Raw genomic sequence first — 19,146 nt, 5'->3', positions numbered from 1 at the left:
ATAGTGTTAATTCCCCTGATCCTTCATCATGCAGTTTTTTGACACTTCATAGTCAGGAAAGAGAACAGTCCTCACAGTCCTTGTAGTTTCTCCTTATGAAATGCCTTATTTTTCTTATTTTACTCATCACATCCTGCTGTAGTCCTCAGTATTTCCTGCAGTTTGGTGGAAACCCCTGTCAGCATGCGGCAGAGGTGGGAAACAGTACTGACAGTTGAGCCTGAGCAGTCCTTCTCCAGGCTTTATCGCCTGCAGTGGAGCAAGTTATCAGCTATAATGTGTGTCCCAGGTCTGCTTTAGCTCTAATCACCATTGTATCAGAAATCACATTAATGTTTGTTTTAGTTATATATAGGCACATTGCCAGAGCCAGGAAAGCCCTGAGAGGGGAAACAGCAAGACCTTGAACCATTTGTGATCTGCTGTTTTCCTATGAGGGAACGCATTGCCACTATACGTTCCCTGCCTCTTGATTGGGTGTTGTGTGCCACTTTTAATGAATTCTGCACAGCCAATAAAGTCAAATGAGCTGTAGGTCAGGATCCTTTGAAGTAAGATTTCTTAGCAGATCAAACAATTATTACAGTAACAGATCCTCCTCGGAGCAGCATTGATCAGTGAGTAATTAACAGTGAGTGACAGATGTGGGCCGATGAGCCGCGTTCACACTGCGGTACTTTTCCCACAAAGGTTCATGCGAACTTAGTTCATGATCGCGTTCACACCAAAAAGAGCCGGTACTAAAAGTAGTTCATGCGAACCTTTTTACCCCCTCGAAAGTCCCTGCGAGAGAGCAGGGACTTTCGAACGGCTCTTTTGTGAGAAAAGAGCTATATTTCTGATTGGCTGGGCGGATTGCAAACCACGCCCCGTAAAACTCCCAAAAAGTTTTGTGAAGCCGCCATTTTATTATCCTCGCATTAGCATTAGCCCAGCGCAGAAGCGCAGAGAGACTAACTTATGGCAACACAAAATAAAACATGGGAGCGGTGGAGATGAGGAGGTGTCGGCGTTCTGGAGATTTACTCGGAAGCTGCTGGGACTCCCAGCTATATCAGTACTTTGTAGGTTTATATGTACGTAATCTGCGCGATTTGCGCGTCCACATCTCCACCTGCAGTGCTGCATACACATGGCTGAGTCAGCGATAACTCTCGAGGGGTGGAGGTATGCCCATTATTTTGAGTTCATCCGAAGAATAGACAGGAATGTGACGGTGAGGTGCAAACTGTGTCCAGGCCAGAAGCTGTTATCCACTGCTGGAAACACCACGTCAAACCTCAACAAGCACCTGCAAAGAACACATGCTAAGGTGGAGCTACCGCACACGCTATTTGTTGTTTGTTTATATCACAGTCTGTTCTTCTTCTCTGTCTTCCGGTTGTTGCCTGTTTTGAATGACGAATACACACTACCGCCGCCTGCTGGTAAGGAGAGTTATTGCCACTCACGCATGCGCAGTTCGTACGTGCTCGGCTGAAGTCTTTGCGGTGTCTGGTTCCAGTGCAACACATGGCCAACACGCAGGAGACGCAACAGAGTGAGCAGATATATACTGCGCAATATACAGATAGCAGGAGACAGAGAACAGCCACGGTCAGATAGGAAAACATTCAGGATCTGGATCAGTCTTATGCGACAATGGAAACTGAACTAAAGAGAACATTTGAAACTTTAGCAGTCTGCGTGATCTGCTTGCAGGGAGGGGCGGGCCGGCCCTGCGAGTAAAGTAACGAGTAAAGTAACGAGTTACTTTATGTAGAGAGTAACGAAGTAGTGTAATATATTACTTTTTTTACTTTTTTAAAGTAATATGTAATATATTACTTTTTTTTAGTAACGACCCCATCTCTGCTGAAATGTTACATTTATAATTTGTAGTTCAGGACCATGGACAATGCAGCTTCCTTGCATTGACAGTTCTCTGTGCTGAATTTCCTTTGTCTCATTTTTAATGTTGTGACCTGTCTGGTTTAAATGAGTGTGTTGCTGCTTTGATGAAGCCTAATTTGATAACGTTTCAAATTAATTTCTGAAATATTTCGTTAATAAATATTTCATGAGTAATATAGTTGTCTTTGTCACATTTTATTTGGCATTAGTAAATAATTATGCACATTTACAGATATTTTACATGATATCAGTGATAACACGTGTTATAAGGGCTATTTTGCACAATAGGTGTGCCTTGAGATTTGTACTTGTCCTTTGGTGTGCCTTGGGCACAAAAAGTTTGGGAACCACTGGTCTAATCCACCCCCAGGGACTTTTTCCGGTGTGAACGCGATCTGTACTTATTTCGCATGAACCTTTGTGGGAAAAGTACCGCAGTGTGAACGCGGCTCTTGTGTCAAGGGCAGTCCAGGCATCCCGACATCAAGACATCAAGCGATGTACTGGATAGCAAATCCCACAGGATAAATTAGCTAAGATACTTATATGATTAAAACGATGCATTCTGCAAAATGAAAAACCCGATGAAACTGTCAGTTTTGACACGCCATATGTAAATCCAATCGTTTTAACGATGTGTTAAAACTTTCCTTGATTAAAATCGTCAGTAGCAACACCTGTTCCATCATAATACTTATCAGTGGTCGTGTTTTGCATTAATGTCAGCTCATTGTTGACGTGAACAAAGTGTGTATTTATAGCCATGGCATGCTGTCAGAACAGTATGAAGGTCATAGTGTAACATATACAGTATGTATCCTCATGCATGCTGATGTAGCTGCAGTAAACACACTGACGCAGGATGAGTGGAGGAGAGAGGTATAGACAGGAAGAGAAGTTTTTTCAAAAAAGTAGGCCCTGCACATTTCCCATTGAGTTATTTTCTCTCAATGAGACTGTGGTTGGGTTTTCTCCGCATCACACCTTCTCAAGCGGCTCACTGTTAGCTCTGGGGTCAGGAGGATCAACAGTGCGATTGTCAATTCCTGCCCTGTTTAATCCTTGTATCGCAGTGGGTTTGCAAAACACACCCATACTTCTATAAGCAGATACTGAGCTGTCATAAATACTGTATGTTCACATGCATAACCATGCTCTGTTTACAGAGAGCGGCATGATGTTCACCAACGTCATGCCAAACAGATTAAGAGGGGAGCAATTACTCCCCCTGTAAAGTGTTCACATGACACTTGTAATTCCTTATGATTGCTACAACATCACAAGGCATTTTAAGTCATATAGAAATGCATTATATTCTGAAATGCATAAGTGGAGTTCTAGCATTTTTAGTTTAACACTAAGCCTTTCAAACATGATCACAGTATTATATCATTGCACTGCCAAGCTTCAGGTCTCTAGAATAGAGCAGAATAGATTGTGAAGAGATATAGTTTGGACAAATCTCTGTAGTTGACACTGACTGTATAAAACAGAATTTGTATTTGAATATATGATCTTGCATCAAAGTGTTTCTGCATGACATATCAGTTTGGGGTATTTGATTTCATCTTCTAGACATCCTGTTTTCAAACATCAGCTACAGCTAGCAAGATCACTAAAATTACATATGCAAATTTCTATAAGATGGATTTTCAGCAAGTTCCTTCCTTTCAAGTACTGGGTTTGCCTTAAGTCCAGTGTGTGGTCATGATCATGTGCCTCCATCCCCCCCTACAGGCCGTTCTTGGTGCTGCCGCCCCTGATGGAGTGGGTGCGCGTGGCAGCGGTTCACACGGAGCACAGACGCAGCTTCTCTGTGGACAGCGACGATGTTCGGCAGGCTGCCCGCCTCCTGCTGCCAGGAGTGGACTGTGAGCCGCGCCAACTCCGGTACGGCGCTGAAAAACCACTTTCTTCCCCCACACATACAAAACACAAGCGAGCACATTATCTGGACTTGCAAACTCACACATCAGTCATATGCGCATCCTCCCTGTAGTGTTTAAAAATAAAGCCTTTCAGGTGGAAAATATGGTGCACTGTAAGCGAACACTGTGAATCACTTGGTGTACTTTGCCCTTCAGAACGGATGACTGCTTCTGTGCCTCGAGGAAACTGGACGCTGCCTCTACTGAAGCGAAGTTCCTGCAGGATTTGGGCTTCCGTATGCTCAGCTGTGGACGCACAGACTTGGTGAAGCAGGCTGTCAACTTGCTGGGGCCTGATGGTATCAACAGCATGAGTGAGCAGGTCAGAGACAACATATTAAATAATGCATGCTCATTTGCACTGATGCACACACACACACACACACACACACACACACACACACACACACACACACACACACACACACACACACACACACACACACACACACACACACACACAACCTGTGGATCAGAGCATTTTGTTTGCATGGCTTCTTCATCTTTACATTTTCTGCGCAAATGCAGTCATGAATATTAAACCTCATTCTGACAGCATTTCCCCGCAGCCTTCCTGCCAAGGTGCTCTGCATTACATCAAGACCTGCCCCACCAGAGTATACAGAGTTTGGTTCGGAACCTTTCTGTGCTGTAAACCCTGGCCCAGAGGAGATATTGATACAGTATAGTGTCCTTTAAAACAATCAATAGAAAAAGATTACTCTCATAAGACTCAAGGTGCCTGGAGTGGAACTGTCAAGGATACAAGTTAATAGCAAAGGTTTAGTGGTGCTTTGTAATACTTTAGGTAAAATCGGTTTAAAGGGGACTTTGATATTTGTCTACCTGGACCATATTTTCCCTTGTGTTTGTGTCTGAGTGACTAATGTGGACACCATGTTCAATTGGTTCAGTATTGAGCGACAATGCTGCAGCTTCTTAACTGGCTGCAATGTAATACTATCCACATCTTCAATATGAGTTCACTAAAAGAGCTAGATTGTTATTATCAGTGTCTGACAACATTATTGAAATAACCCTGCAAAAGAATGTCACTTTATTCTTTACCATTTGCTTGATCCAGACGGTTTTCTTGATCTGGTACTAATTTCATTTAAACTTTACATTAGGTTGAAATATCTAAATCATACAAAAAGTCCAATGTGGGCACATGCAATTGTCTTGAACAATGTCTTTATGTACTATTTATAACATATACCTATATATCTATTACCTATTACATCTGTATTTATTTATATATGTCTAAACCCTGCACTTTATATTTGTTCTGTTGTGTAAGTTGATTGAAAACTAATGCAAACTGTATTTCGCTGTACTCGGTGCAATGACAATAAAGTTGAATCTAATCTAATCTGATGCCACTACCTGGGATATGATTATGCCAATTGGTGTTTAAAAATTAAACTTTTCAAACAATGTGATTTCCCTTGCTCTCTCTACCTGTTCTTGTGTAGGGGATGACCCCGCTGATGTACGCTTGTGTCCGTGGAGACGAGGCCATGGTGCAGATGCTGCTGGATGCGGGGGCTGATATTAACAGCGAGGTCAGTGCTGATTACGTTTGTAATGCTTTTCTGGTTTTCCACATAGGGTAGATCAAAGTCAAATGAAGGAAGGATTATCATTAAGAATACACATTGCCCTCTAAGTTTCTAGTTTTTGATTAACCCAGTGTTTTTGAAATGTAAATTTAGTGGGAGACATCAGCAATGCTTAAATCAAGGACGTTACAACTTTTGAAATCTTCATAATGTACCGTTATATGTTTGTGTTAGTTCTTAAGTGATTGTTTGTGAATACTGTATGTGTTGTATTGCATTGGAGAAAGCAATCATGTTGTCCTTCATCTCCCCTTGTTTGTTCTCCCTCATGTGTCATGCTGCTAAACATACAAGAGCTGTAGATCATGAGGCAATAACTGCTCTGCCACATTAGAGAATATGTTGAAAACAGATTTAATATTTCTTGTGCTATGAAACTCTTTTGCATTTGAGTGTATGTAGCGTTAAACATGACACAGTCACAGTCAGGGAAAATAAGTGATAAAGATCGGCTTACTTAAAGCCAACTTCTGAAGTCTGCGGAGAATTTCGATGACGTCCTTTGAATGTGCCGACTTCAGAGAGGAGTTCAGTTCAGGCCTCATGATCCTGGTTTTCCTTAGTCACCAACAACATGTCCCATCAGGCATTGTGTCAGTTGATTTGCAGTCCACTGCATTCATGACCTCTGGCCAAAGCACAAAGCACACGGTCTGCTGATATAAAAAGACCCGCTTTCAAAATCTTTATAAGCATCTGGTTTTGAACCTAGTTACATTTTGAAAGTTAAAGACAGATGTTGCTTGGCTCAGATGTGTGCAAAGTGCAAACATGTTTCTTTCAACAGCTAGGCAGCCTTGAAATGATTTATGTTCTTTAAATTCTCTTAAAGTGTAACACATTAGTAACCCTACATAAAGCAACTTGCTGTTCATAGTGTCATTTTATGAATTGAGTACAAATAAAAATGTTTACAGTAAGGAATCACAATGTATACAATGTCTTGTAAATACAGGGCACAGTAGTGAAAAGAATATCTTAAGTCTAGGGGAAATTATGTTAAAACACTGATAACCTGCATTTGCCTATAAAGCAATGTTGGTGATATAAACAGGTGCAGTACCACCTGCCTTGTCTTCTTAAAATGAGATTCATGCTTCATGATTCTCTCAAAACTGAAATGGAAGGGTTATTGAAAAATATATGCTTTAGGAATTAAGGCTCCATAGTTTTGTTATATCAAAATTGAAGGAGGGTGGTACAAATGGCTTAAAGTACATTTATGAAGCACAGCAACTTACCTATAAGTAAACGTTAGCCTACTGAAAAAGTAATACAAGATTATGATTATGATTTTTAAAACAAACATCGTAGTTTGTGGAATTTGTTATGTTGTATTGCAGATGAAAAAACTTAAATGTTTTGTCTTCATTATTGTCTCATTTCATGTCACTTAAGAAAACAATTCCTTTTGTGCTTCACTCATGTTTTTCACAGTTGTCATGCTGTCATTTGGCTTATAGTTACTAATTTCACACTGACCAGAGAGATGATCCTCAGAGAGGTACGATCAGTTCCCTATCAGATATGTGCGCTAGACTGAAACTATTATTACCAGGAGTAACCAGACAGATCAATCAATCGTGTTCATTAGGAGGCGAACAAAGAGACAAGATGTCCCCTGCAGCCCCGGGGTTTCTCATGAATTGCTGTAGTTTCTCCCGTAGTGCTTCCTGCCACCCCCCGCCCCCTCCCTGCAGCTGCTTGTTTTATGCTCCGTAGGCCATGTAGAAGTGTTAATGACTTCGTATCTCTCTCCCCCACCTTTCTCACTCCTACCTTACCCAACCCACCTACCCGTGTCCCTTCCCCAGGTGCCAAACTCAGTGCACAAGCATCCCTCAGTCTTTCCCGAAACGCGGCAGGCGACGCCCCTCACTTTCGCTGTGTTACAAGGACATGTGCCCGTGGTGCAGGTAGTGACGTCCTTCCTCACCTGTGATTCTCTCATCATGACCTCTCGTTGTGCTTCAGCTCATGGTTGGTCATCGTTGTCATTTTTGTCATCAAAGCCTTTGGTGGTGATGATGATAATGGTTCTCCGCTACGAGTTTTCTCCTGTCTCTCTTTTGTTACCATTTGGTTCTGTTTGTGTGATGTACAAATTGACCTTATCATCTTGAATGAGGGCATTTATCCAGTCAATGTTTGGGTCTGAACAAATGTGTCCTGTTCATTTCCCATTTTTGTGCAAATGGATTGCATTTAGCAAGTGGAAACACAGCGGTCTAAATTGTTATCGAACTCATTTAACTAATTCAGTTTGTCCTCTAATGATCCATCTGGATTCTGAATCATTATATTCAAATAGAAAAAAACGTTTAAGCTTTGTGGCACTACAATTTTATATCTGAGGACATCAGCTTAAAATAAAGAATGACATTAATAATATTAAATTCTGTGTAAACCATAAAGTGTATTGTTATTAAATATTATATTAAGTTGTGTTATATTAAATATGAAGTTGTAGCTTGTTAGCTTAGCCTAAATGTAGCATACAGCCAGGAAACATTACATTACATTGCATTTAGCTGACGCCGGAAACGGGGGATAATGGATAGCTTGTGCCTGTTCAAAGGTAAAGAAGTGTGCCTACCAGAACCTCTAAAGCTCAGCAATTAACATATTATATCTTGTTTGTTTAATCCCTTAAAAAGTACTTAATCTAAAAGCAACTTTTAAGGCTGGCTGCCAGCTAGCTTAAAAATTAGGCTACTGTGAAGATGTGAGAGTGATAGCAGTTGTCTGACTCTCAGCAAGAAAGCAAATATTCTTCTTCGTTTCAATAGAGGAAGCATGCACATTTTTAGTATTTGAAGAACAGTTTAAAGTATTTGTTAAAAATTGAAGGTTGGCTGTAAATTAAATGTCAACTATTTTCTAAACACATTATTTTGCATGACACAGTCACCAGATGAGAGAAGCCTGACTTAAGATCAATCTCATTATGGCCAACTGACTTTCCCTCTGCACCCCACCCCTCCTCTCTCCTGTACCTGTGTCACCACTCTGTACCCTGCCGTGCCCCCACCTGGCCTCTGCAGCTACTGCTGGATGCCAAAGCCAGTGTGGAGGGGTCCCTGCAGGACGGCATGGAGAACTACACAGAGACCCCGCTGCAGCTGGCTGCTGCTGCAGGTACAGACACAGTGTGATTCCTGTCCCCTGCCTCCTGTCCAACTGTATTGTAGCAAGCTGACAACACTAGCTGGCCACTTATACTCAGCTGTCTGATAACAACACCTGCCTGTCAGCATTACCACTTCAGAGGCACATGTATCCTGGGGGCTAGAGAAATAAAGACAAATACAGGCATGCGTGACATGTTTGCCTCACTTTCATTTCACTGGTTTAATTGTACTGTTTGTGTGTGAGCTCTGCCAATCTTTTTTGTCATGCTCAGGTAACTTTGAGCTTGTGAGTTTGCTGCTTGAGCGGGGGGCGGACCCCATGGTGGGAACCATGTACCGCAATGGCATCTCCACCGCGCCGCAGGGAGACTTGAACTCCTACAGTCTGGCAGCTGCCCATGGACACAGGTGGGCAACACACACACACACACACACATTCATGGTCCATCATGAATACACACTCCCGAGTGAATAAACAGAGGATATTTAAGAACACCGAACTGTATTCGGCATATAATCTTGTTTATGCTCAAAAACACAATCTCACCAGAGCATGTTCGGGACTAACAAACAGAACAACCATCTTGAATGACTGACACATTTGAGCTGAATAACAGTATGGTCTCAATGTGCCATAATATACAGTGCTAAGACTAAACATTTACATCTTTTTAAATAAAAGAACTTCCACTGCTTTGTCATATTCACATTCAACATGTTGCACAGACCTCTGTCTGTGTCAAGTCCAACATGTTAGTTTTCTACTTTATGTTAATATGTATAAACATGTTTGCTTTGCTTTGTTGCACACTGATTTAATTCACACAGGTTTTTAATTTGTTCTTGTTCAGCTTAACTGCAATGCACTGCAGACTCTGCGTTATGCTAGCAATTAATTATTATTAATTGAATGTGTAGCGACTAATGTTTTTTCCTAAATGACGAATGAAATATTTCTATTTATATATATTTTAACATTCTGTATTTCTTTACTCTGAAATGCAGCTGACCTGTAAAATAGAGCCTTACCTAATTTTTCCCCATGAGTTTTTGTACAAGTTTTCATAACATCTTTTACACATCACCAGTGTATTTAACTCAATTTGGCAGCAATTCACAGGCTACAAGGGTTGGGCTGCTATACTGTATATTATGAAGTGACAGTCAGCAAATCAAAGAACGGCCTTTTAAGATGGATATGTGCCTGTTTGCATAAAATGCCTTTTGCCCCATGGATTTTGAGTCTATTAATTTGCACTAAGCATCTGTTTATCCAGCCATACGTGCTAATTAAAACTGAGCTATATGAAGTAATAACAGTCATAGCTGAGGCAGTTAATTATAGATTGCTGTGGCAAGTCCGTAATGACCATAACTCAGTCACATCATTTTTATTATAATTTTGCATAATTATACAAATGCACCTGTTTGCCACTTGTGTTTGTATTGGCCTGGAGACTTGTGAAATAAAAAGCAATTCAAAATAGTCCTATAATCTGTAAGGATAAATAAATTCATTTTGTTTTTTGTGCTTTTGTCCTTCTAGAAATGTGTTTCGTAAGCTGCTGTCACATACAGAGAAAGGGAAAGGAGACGTCTTATCCTTGGAAGAGATCCTGGCAGAGGGTTCGGAGCTGGAAGCTAAAAGTCCGTCTCACATTGACCTGATCCGAACTGGGAAGGCCAAACTCAAAGCCCTGAAAGAAGCCATGTACCACAGTTCAGAACATGGGCATGTAGACATCACCATAGATATACGGAGCCTCGGTTAGTGTCTGCAAACACTCTTTAAAACAAGCATTCTTTTCTACATAATCATATTCTGTATGCAACATTTATACCTTCTTTTTGCATATTTGTGTGTGAATTTGGTTTTGTTTCACATGTGTTGACCCCTTTAATTAATTCCCAGGGGTTCCATGGACTTTACACAATTGGATGGAGTCTCTGCGAACGTGTTTCCATCAGCAACGCCGACCTCTGATCCAAGGTCTCCTCAAAGAGTTCAGCTGCATCGAGGAAGAGGAGTACACTGAGGAGCTCATCACGCATGGCTTGCCACTCATGTTCCAGATCCTCAGAGCCAGCAAGGTAGATTGCAATGCTGCTAATAACTTTGGCTTCTTCCACCAAGCCTTCTGTTCAGATCTTGTTTCCAGAGAAAGGTCCTTAAAAGGGTCTACAACAGATTAATGGCATATTAGATAAGAAGCTGTTTTCTAATAATGATGAAAATGAGTGTCCTTTGAAATTGAAAGCAGGTGCCCATTGATAGTAGTAGCAGGTAAATGCCCAGCCAATACCCATTATAGTGAATAAGGCTACTAAACAATCAAAAGAAAGTTGAGAGGATGAAGCCAAACAAATGCTTCTAAATATATAGATATAAAATAAGCATCAAAGAAGATCCACGTGACACTTTTACGCATTTATTCTTGTTTATTTTCTTAAAAATACCATTGTTTTGTAAAAGAATGAAATGACTTCTTCAAAAATATATAGAAATCCCAAAAAGAAAATGGTTATGTCAGAATCTTCATTAGAGAGGAGTTTCGTAGAGAGCGCCTTATGGAAGCCCATTGTTTCCTCAAAAGCTACATTTTGATCCTTTAAATGTCTTATTTTATGAAGCTAACCTTTCAAACATTATCTCTCTTTGCTGACTTAATGTCTTTTTGTATAAGACAGTCAGGTCTTCAGCTTCACAGAGAATGACAGACCTCCGGAGGCTTCCTCAATTTCAATAACCCAGAATGATAATGATTTATGACATGCCTCCTCGCTCCTCTCCGTTCCTTCTCATTAGATCAGGGCGCTGTCTCATTACCTAAGCTCATGATCCCCTTAGTGGGCCGTATTAGATTTAAAACAGCACATCATCCGGGCTGTCACCTCTGTTTGTTTTGCATCCTTTGCCTTGGCGTAGTTCTGCCCTACTGACGTCATTGCTGATATGATAAAAAAGACTGCAGTATACACATACACACGCACTTACATAAATAAAATACACAAGCAAACCTGCAGAGACCTGCTACGTATGCAACCCCATGCCAGCAGTATTTCAAACACACACACACACACTCATCCTAGCCTTCAGTGGATTGTTGCCGCGTCAATCCCTGTCTCTGTCTTGGTTGATGAATGGGGGGACCAGTGACCCTGATCTCTATGAGGGGCCTCAGGGACCCCCGTCACTGTTTGCTCCACCATGAGGGCCTGAAACACGTAGGGTCTGTTCATATTTCATTGTCTGCTGGTTTTGGCTCACTGAAACCTCCATTCAACGATTGAGTTAAATATAGCAGGTTATATGATATATATCAAATATGCAATTTGCTTTTGAAACTGCTGTCATAAAGGTGGACTGCGGTTCACGTGATTTGTTTCTGAATAGATTAGTAATTTATTATAAGATTAGGTAGTCAACACCTTTGCTAATATGACAAACATCAAGACAGTGCAACACAGGACATAGTAAGCACATTTTCTTTACAATTTCTACAGCAAGGAGGTCCAGTATGTCATCTGTCTTTCAGCCTTTTATCTCCCAAAGCTTTCGCCGACAAGCTTACATTGTACAATGACTCCCCCGGTGCCCCGAGCTCCCAGTCCTGGCAGCCAGCTAACGTAGCTAACAGCTCATTTAGCTGACGGCAGCAGTTGTTAGAGCTTAGCGTGACATAAACAACAAGTAATGCTTTCTGTCAATCAGGACACCAAAGATAATCAAGACAGAGCTTGACATCAGAAGAAAATACGTTTTCCTTAAAATATGATTCAGTTTCAATACACATTGATTTAGTTGTTTTTGTTTGATAGTGTCTTAAAGAATTATGCATTTACAGGAGATAAAACCCTCACCAAAGTTATATCTATTCTAGATGTGGATCTATACATTTTGTGTATTGCGAGTAAATATTTGAAACAATTCAGTGCATTTGTGTCCCTGGTGGAACGGTTGGTTGTTAATAGCTGTTTGTTGACGTCATGCTTCAGTGAGAGCAAGCAGCCTGACTACACACGTGGGGGTTGTAGTGTCGCGCACCGCTGATACAGCTGAATGGCACTGCCCCCCCCCTTCTCCTTTAGTTTGAGATCCCCACACACAAGAGGAAAGTTAGCTGTAAGTAGAAGAAGATCTCACTCCCCTGTCTTTCTCTTTCTCACACTCCTACAGTAGCTCTGCCTCTGATGGTGTTCCCCCTTACAGCAATCTCTGAGGAATTGTGGGTGTGAAATATTCATCTGATCCCCTTTCAATGGTGTGAGGTAGCCCCGAGTATTTGGCCCATTGGGACCATTGCTTGAATAAGGTGAATGCTGAGCGTGATACAAGGCTGCAGAAGTTATTCCTCCCTCCCTGTGCTGATAATTGTGTTGAGGATGTTTGTGTAGGAGAGGAGCACTAAAGTTAGTTCTTGTGTGTTGTTATATAACATGAACTCCTGGATATTGGCTGAGCAACGCCCGCTCAAGCAGCTCTCCTCCTCACCTGCTGATGTTTTGTTTCTCTGTCTGTGTTTTGTCAGAATGAGGTGATCAGCCAGCAGCTGTCTGCAATCTTCACCCAGTGTTACGGCCCTTACCCCATCCCCAAACTAGCAGAGATCAAGAGGAAGCAGACGTCACGCCTGGGTGAGGGCCGGCCTTTTCCATTCCACTTCTCTCATTGTGAAATATATACTGTTTAACAATGTAAAGAATACAGCATTCAAACAGCACATGAGCACTTCTTTGATGTATTTTTGTTGAATTGCCTGTTGGAGTTAATGCAGGAAAATGGGAAGAGCACGTAATGCCATCTAGTGTTCAGAAACTAGAATACAAAGTGGCTTAAATGTGTCTAGAACTGCCAAGAAGGCTTAGTTGTACACCCCGCTTTTTTTTTGATAATCAGAAAAGCATTGTTTTTCTCGCCACTTGGGTTTCAGATCCTCAATTCCTGAACAATAAAGAGATGTCAGATGTGACCTTTTTGGTGGAGGGGAAGCCTTTCTACGCCCACAAAGTCCTGCTCTTCACAGCTTCCGGCAGGTACTGGATTCAGCTTTCAAATGCCCAAGTATTCTTCCATTTCTATAAAAGCTCTGAAAATGTAACTGTAAGTTCTGATATGAAAAGATAAATGTATTCATACAGCAATGACCTAACAGTTGACATGCTGTGTTGATTTGTGGTTGTCAGTACTGTGCATGTCTTCCTGCTGATCCATAAACTCATGTTTCTTCCTGCCCTGGGGATCCTGACAGGACCTCCATTTCACACTCATGTCATGTTTCTTTGATGACAGTCAGTCCTGTCATCAATGGACTGTAGATCTGTCACTCACGTTGACTAAATGTCCCCAGAGAACAAAATAACTAATTGAAACCAACCCATTACTGAACAGTAGTTCAAGGTTTCTTTTGCTCACCTTATGCTACTATTAAGATGTATAAACATTTACCAAGTGTGAATAAAACACCAAATACTTGACTGTCTTTTTTTTCTTTTTCTCAAGGTTTAAAACTCTTCTTGCAAACAGACCTTGCGGTGAAAACACGTGCATTGAAATCAGCAATGTGAAATATCACATTTTTTTGGTAAACTTTTAAATCACACTTGCACTTCACATTCACACTGCTTCCTTCATAAATTCCTACTCTATTCATCCTTGTATGAAAGCTTCAATATGTTTCCTTCTTTCAGCTGGTGATGCAGTATCTCTACTGCGGGGGGGCCGACGCTCTGCACATCAGGAACACTGACATCATGGAGGTTAGGCTTGTTAGCACAGCGTTCACTGCAAAACTGTAGAATGTACTTTAATGTTACACTAACAACCTTTGTACTGTGATTGTAGATGAATAATAATAATGAATAAGATGTAGATCTCAAGTACCTATTACCTTACCTATTGATGTTGCACTGTTCAAAAAGCACAGTAGTATCCATGATCAAAAAAACTAAACTGGACGCTAAACTTGATTGTGCTTTTTTTCCAGCTTCTGTCTGCAGCCAAGTTCTTCCAGTTGGAGGCTCTGCAGCGGCACTGTGAGATCATCTGCACCAAGAACATCAACACTGAAACCTGTGTGGAGATCTACAACCACACCAAGGTGCAAAAAGTGAAAAGGATGAAAACACAAGCTGTGTTGTAAAACACGTTTAAGAGATGGTTGTTCCATGTTGGGTTGTACGAGGTACTTACTGTGTCTATAGTGTGTGTATTACAGCGGATTACCTGCTCCTGAAGAGGCAGCAGCAATATATTTTTTAGCTAAAAGAAAACAATATCAGTTTAAGTACGCTATATTTAGAATATTTCCCCCGCTGTGAGACAGCTCGTTCCAACAGGGAAGTGAAGCGTTTATATCTTTATATGCTCTCTTCAAAGCCACCAAACTCAATTGACAAAAAAACAATAACTTTACTTTGCAGAATCGTGGGGTTGCTGGTCTGCCGCTGCCATCATTGGTAAGTTTGTGTTATTCTGTAACTTTGTTGAGTCTGAACTAACCACAATAACACAAACAAACTAACCGATCTAGACAGCAGTAGACCAGCAACCCCGCGTGTCTACAAGGTGAAGTCATTGTATTTGTCAATGGAGTCTGGTCGCCCTGAGGAGAGCATGGATAACAGCTTCGGAAAGAACTGTGAGGAAAAGCAATCTACATTTTCCAAATGCGGTGTAAACTTAAATTGCTATAGATTTTTGAACATAAAGAAAACATTATTTGCTGCTGCCCCCATCCATCGCTGTAAATGTTTTGTGCTGTGACTACTGTCTGCTGCTTCAAGCTAGGGGAGTGCTGGTAATACGCTGATTTAAATATCTCATCCAACCCCACTTCTGTTTATCTCTTTAAGGTGTTATAGATGTCCGCTAATGGAACTATTGTTACTTTGTTCACAGTTTCTTGGCGCTCCAGACTTGGCGTCCTATATAGAGGGCTACTTCCTAAAGAACATGTTAATCCTGATCGAGTTGGAGCCATTCAAACAGCTGCTGTACGACACGCCTCCAGATAGCCCCGGCTCTGACATCCTGCAGGACCTGGAGAAAACCCTGGCCATCCGCATCCAGTCCATCCACCTGTCCTCCTCCAAGGGATCCATCGTCTGATCTCCTTCTGAACACAGGACCAGAGAATATTTAGCAGAGACATGACACTGTATTGACATGATAGAAAAAGATAAGACATTTATCTCTGTGAAGCTCATCAGTTGCTAATAAGCTTTTGTTATCATTACACAGATAGTCTGTCTGTTTGCCTTGTTGATATCTATCAACTAGTATTGAAGTAACATACAATGACTGTCATAAGATAGCTGCCACAGTTTGCCAATAACATCCCATCACTGTAACAATGTCCCTCATACAGCTAAGTAGAACAGTCTGTGTGTTGTTACATGTTTAACTAAATGGATCAGGTGGTACTACGGGGACACAGAGGGAGAGCAACAATCAGCATCAGAATACAATGTTGAGATGATGAACAACCTCAGCGTAATGTGATAAGCCATCAGTGTATACCTTCCTGGCTCTGTGAGGAAGAACTGCTGTGAATACTTGCTTAAACTTGTGGACTTGTACAGAGTAATTATTTGTATATTTGTCACCTTGCATTATCTGTGCTGATTAGTCCTTAAAGCCAAACAAGACAAACAACTGACAAGAACCTGTAATGTGACTGATGCAAAGAGGGACTTTCACCACGTGACTTTGGGCAACATGAGTGGGAAAGAGGACTTCCCCTATGTAAATATTGTTCATAAGAAACAGAGCTATTGATAATGTAACTTAATGTGTATATATATATATATACACGGATGTTTTCTCATGTGTCTTACTGTTGGATATCGCTGTAAAAACAAAAAGCTCATCTTTTAAATATCTATGTTTAAATGTTGCATGTCAGAGGGATGACTGTTTCGTTCTTTTCTGTTTTGAGTATTACTTTGAAGAGCTGTTCCACGCCTAAACGACTGAAAGTCGAGTGAGGGTATTTTTGTCATCAGCATGGGTCACTAAATGTTATGGTCACATGGTGTCGTCATTTCTTTGTGTGAGAGGGTCCAGGCCTGTCTATTCCTGAACTGGGAACATTGTTTTTCAGGGATTGTGAAATCACATGGCTTGTATAGCCTACTGTGTGTGTGACTTGATATATCTTTCCTCTATAAAGATTAATATAAAGGATACTATGAATCTGCTCATGGATTCTCCTGGTGCAGTCTCTTGCTCAAAACAGCAAGGGGACATCTCTTATTCTGTTTGATGTCAAATTTAAATGTATTTTTCTCTCCACCACTAGAAGCTCATGGTTTAGCTTTTTTTGTTGTTGCACCAAACTGGAAACAATCCAACACTGTCTTAGTTCACTCATTTATAGAGCCTGAAACATAATAACATAATAAAACGACATACACTTTATAAACTCTTCACATAATGTCTAAACATAAGGTAAAGGATACGTCCCCAGCTGACCCAGAAAGCGACGCAGGTTCTGGTCCAGGCTCTCGTCATCTCACGCCTAGACTACTGCAACTCCCTCCTGGCTGGTCTACCTGCATGTGCCATCCGACCTCTGCAGCTCATCCAGAATGCAGCGGCTCGTCTGGTCTTCAACCTTCCTACATTTTCCCACACCACGCCGCTCCTCCGCTCCCTCCACTGGCTTCTGGTAACTGCTAAAATCAACCTGATCTCACCAGAATGCGTGACTCCACCACGACTCCTTAACACCACAATGCGTGGTGGTGTCACGAACTTTGTTACATTTACGTGTCTGCACCACGCAAACAACCCCAATGTAAAGTGAATGAGGCTCCTTTGTCGTGGTGCACACACGCATTTCTACAACGTCCCGCAGTGAGCTTTTATTCTATACAACGTTTTTAAAATCTACTTTATAGCTTGTAGTAACTCACGGGAGGTTTATTTTATTTTATTTGTATTCATAATAATTTGTATTTTTCGTCAGAATGTATTATGGTGCATTAGTTACGAATTTGTGTTCTCAAAAAACAGTGCATTGTGTGTAATACAACTGTGATTTGTATTAAATTAGTTTGTTTTTAAGGAAGGCCAGAGCTTCAGCTGTGTCAAATAGATTGTTCCCTTTAGTTAACGTTATTTAAAAGAACATTATATTCCGATTTGATCATGTCCCCTTTATTGTATTACGGAGAGCAATGTGAGCATCCATTCCCATTGGATAACGCAGGATTTTACACCCGGAAGTAAGTATTCTCTGTCGATTGATTTTACAGTGATATCTGCACTACTCATCAACTAAAAAACACCAGATTATCCTTGTTGATTATACAACATTGATTGGTTTACATTGTGTATAATGCTTTTGTAATTTTCCCCTTCGATTCGGAGAAACAAACATTTGTTCCGTTTAGGATGGCCGAAGACACTACACTACCCAGAATCCTCAGCTATCGTTTGGGACGATATGTGACGATATGTGCTTTGCTTGACAATGGTGAAGTTTACGCTGAGCGACAAACAGCATTTTGAAATGGAATGAAACCCATCGACGGCACACTATTCAAAACAGGAATCGAACGTCTCCTCCCCCCCTTAGGGCACAGGCTCCTCCAACAGTGCAACACAATAAAACAGATAAACAGAAAAAATAGTGCAAGTCAATACAAAAAGAAAAATAGTAAAAAGTGAAATAGTGCAATAAGAGTCTATACAAGTAATTGGAATATGATATATTAGACAAATCAAAGTGCAGGTGTTTAATAGTCTTATGGCCTGTGGGATGAAACTGTCCCTGAGTCTGGTGGTTTTGGTCCGGATGTAAGATAAGATAAGATAAGATGGTACTTTATTGATCCCAATTTGGGAAATTGTTTTTGTTGCAGCAGCATAAAAGACAAGGCATTTTACAATAAAACAAAACCACAAATAAACAAGAATAGAAAGAAAAGAAAATAGAAAATATACGTGTTGAAATAGAAAATATACATGTAGATATTATATATGCAAATATACATATTCAAAAATATATGACAATGGAATATGGAATATCAAATATTGAACAGATTATATATGTGTACAATGTACAGCGAGGTTGTATTAGAGAAACTATGGAGCAGAGAGTTCTCTTCCAGCCAGAGGTGATTTATTGTACAGAGTTATGGCAGTGGGCAGGAATGTGTTCCTGTATGGGTCCTTGTGACAGCGGAGCTGCAGCAGTCTGTTGGAGAAGGAGCTCCGTTGTCTGTCCAGCTGCAGGTGGAGAGGATGGGTGGGGTTATCCATCATGGACAACAGCCTGTTCAGTGTCCTCCTCTCCACCACAGCTTCAAAGGGGTCCAGCTTGATGCCGATGACAGACCCAGCTTTCCTGATCAGTTTATTGATCCTGCTGGTGTCACCGGCTCTGATGCTGCCCCCCCCAGCAGACCGCAGCAAAGAAGAGTGCACTGGCCACAACAGACTAGAAGATCTCCAGCATCTTGCTGCACACGTGGAAGGATCTCAGCTTCCTCAGAAAATAGAGTCTGCTCATCCCCTTCTTGTACACAGCGTCAGTGTTGATCCTCCAGTTCAGCCCATAAGTGCAC

The 19,146-nt window shown here is 41.1% G+C and overlaps 1 protein-coding gene across 2 annotated transcripts in view; it reads left to right on the top strand.

Annotated features, from left to right (window-relative positions):
• The window catches only part of btbd11b (BTB (POZ) domain containing 11b), a 93,235-nt gene extending 76,474 nt beyond the window's left edge, over positions 1 to 16,761 (top strand). Inside the window, exons 4-18 of one of the 2 annotated variants that reach the window (XM_034085744.1) lie at positions 3,631 to 3,783; positions 3,978 to 4,143; positions 5,297 to 5,386; positions 7,258 to 7,359; positions 8,488 to 8,581; positions 8,847 to 8,982; positions 10,121 to 10,341; positions 10,487 to 10,665; positions 13,104 to 13,209; positions 13,506 to 13,608; positions 14,075 to 14,156; positions 14,263 to 14,331; positions 14,559 to 14,672; positions 14,995 to 15,030; positions 15,473 to 16,761. In XM_034085744.1, coding sequence (XP_033941635.1) covers positions 3,631 to 3,783; positions 3,978 to 4,143; positions 5,297 to 5,386; positions 7,258 to 7,359; positions 8,488 to 8,581; positions 8,847 to 8,982; positions 10,121 to 10,341; positions 10,487 to 10,665; positions 13,104 to 13,209; positions 13,506 to 13,608; positions 14,075 to 14,156; positions 14,263 to 14,331; positions 14,559 to 14,672; positions 14,995 to 15,030; positions 15,473 to 15,682 — 1,861 coding nt within the window. In that variant the 3' untranslated portion in view covers positions 15,683 to 16,761. The remainder of the gene's footprint in view (positions 1 to 3,630; positions 3,784 to 3,977; positions 4,144 to 5,296; positions 5,387 to 7,257; positions 7,360 to 8,487; positions 8,582 to 8,846; positions 8,983 to 10,120; positions 10,342 to 10,486; positions 10,666 to 13,103; positions 13,210 to 13,505; positions 13,609 to 14,074; positions 14,157 to 14,262; positions 14,332 to 14,558; positions 14,673 to 14,994; positions 15,031 to 15,472) is intronic. The other variant, XM_034085745.1, reaches the window with a different exon arrangement.
• The last annotated feature ends 2,385 nt before the right edge of the window (positions 16,762 to 19,146 follow it).

The sequence above is a fragment of the Pseudochaenichthys georgianus genome, chromosome 6 (genome assembly GCF_902827115.2).
Source record: "Pseudochaenichthys georgianus chromosome 6, fPseGeo1.2, whole genome shotgun sequence".
Classification (NCBI taxonomy): Eukaryota; Metazoa; Chordata; class Actinopteri; order Perciformes; family Channichthyidae; genus Pseudochaenichthys; species Pseudochaenichthys georgianus.
The sequence above is the reverse complement of the archived record's forward strand: the minus strand, read 5'-3'. Positions and strand labels throughout refer to the sequence as shown.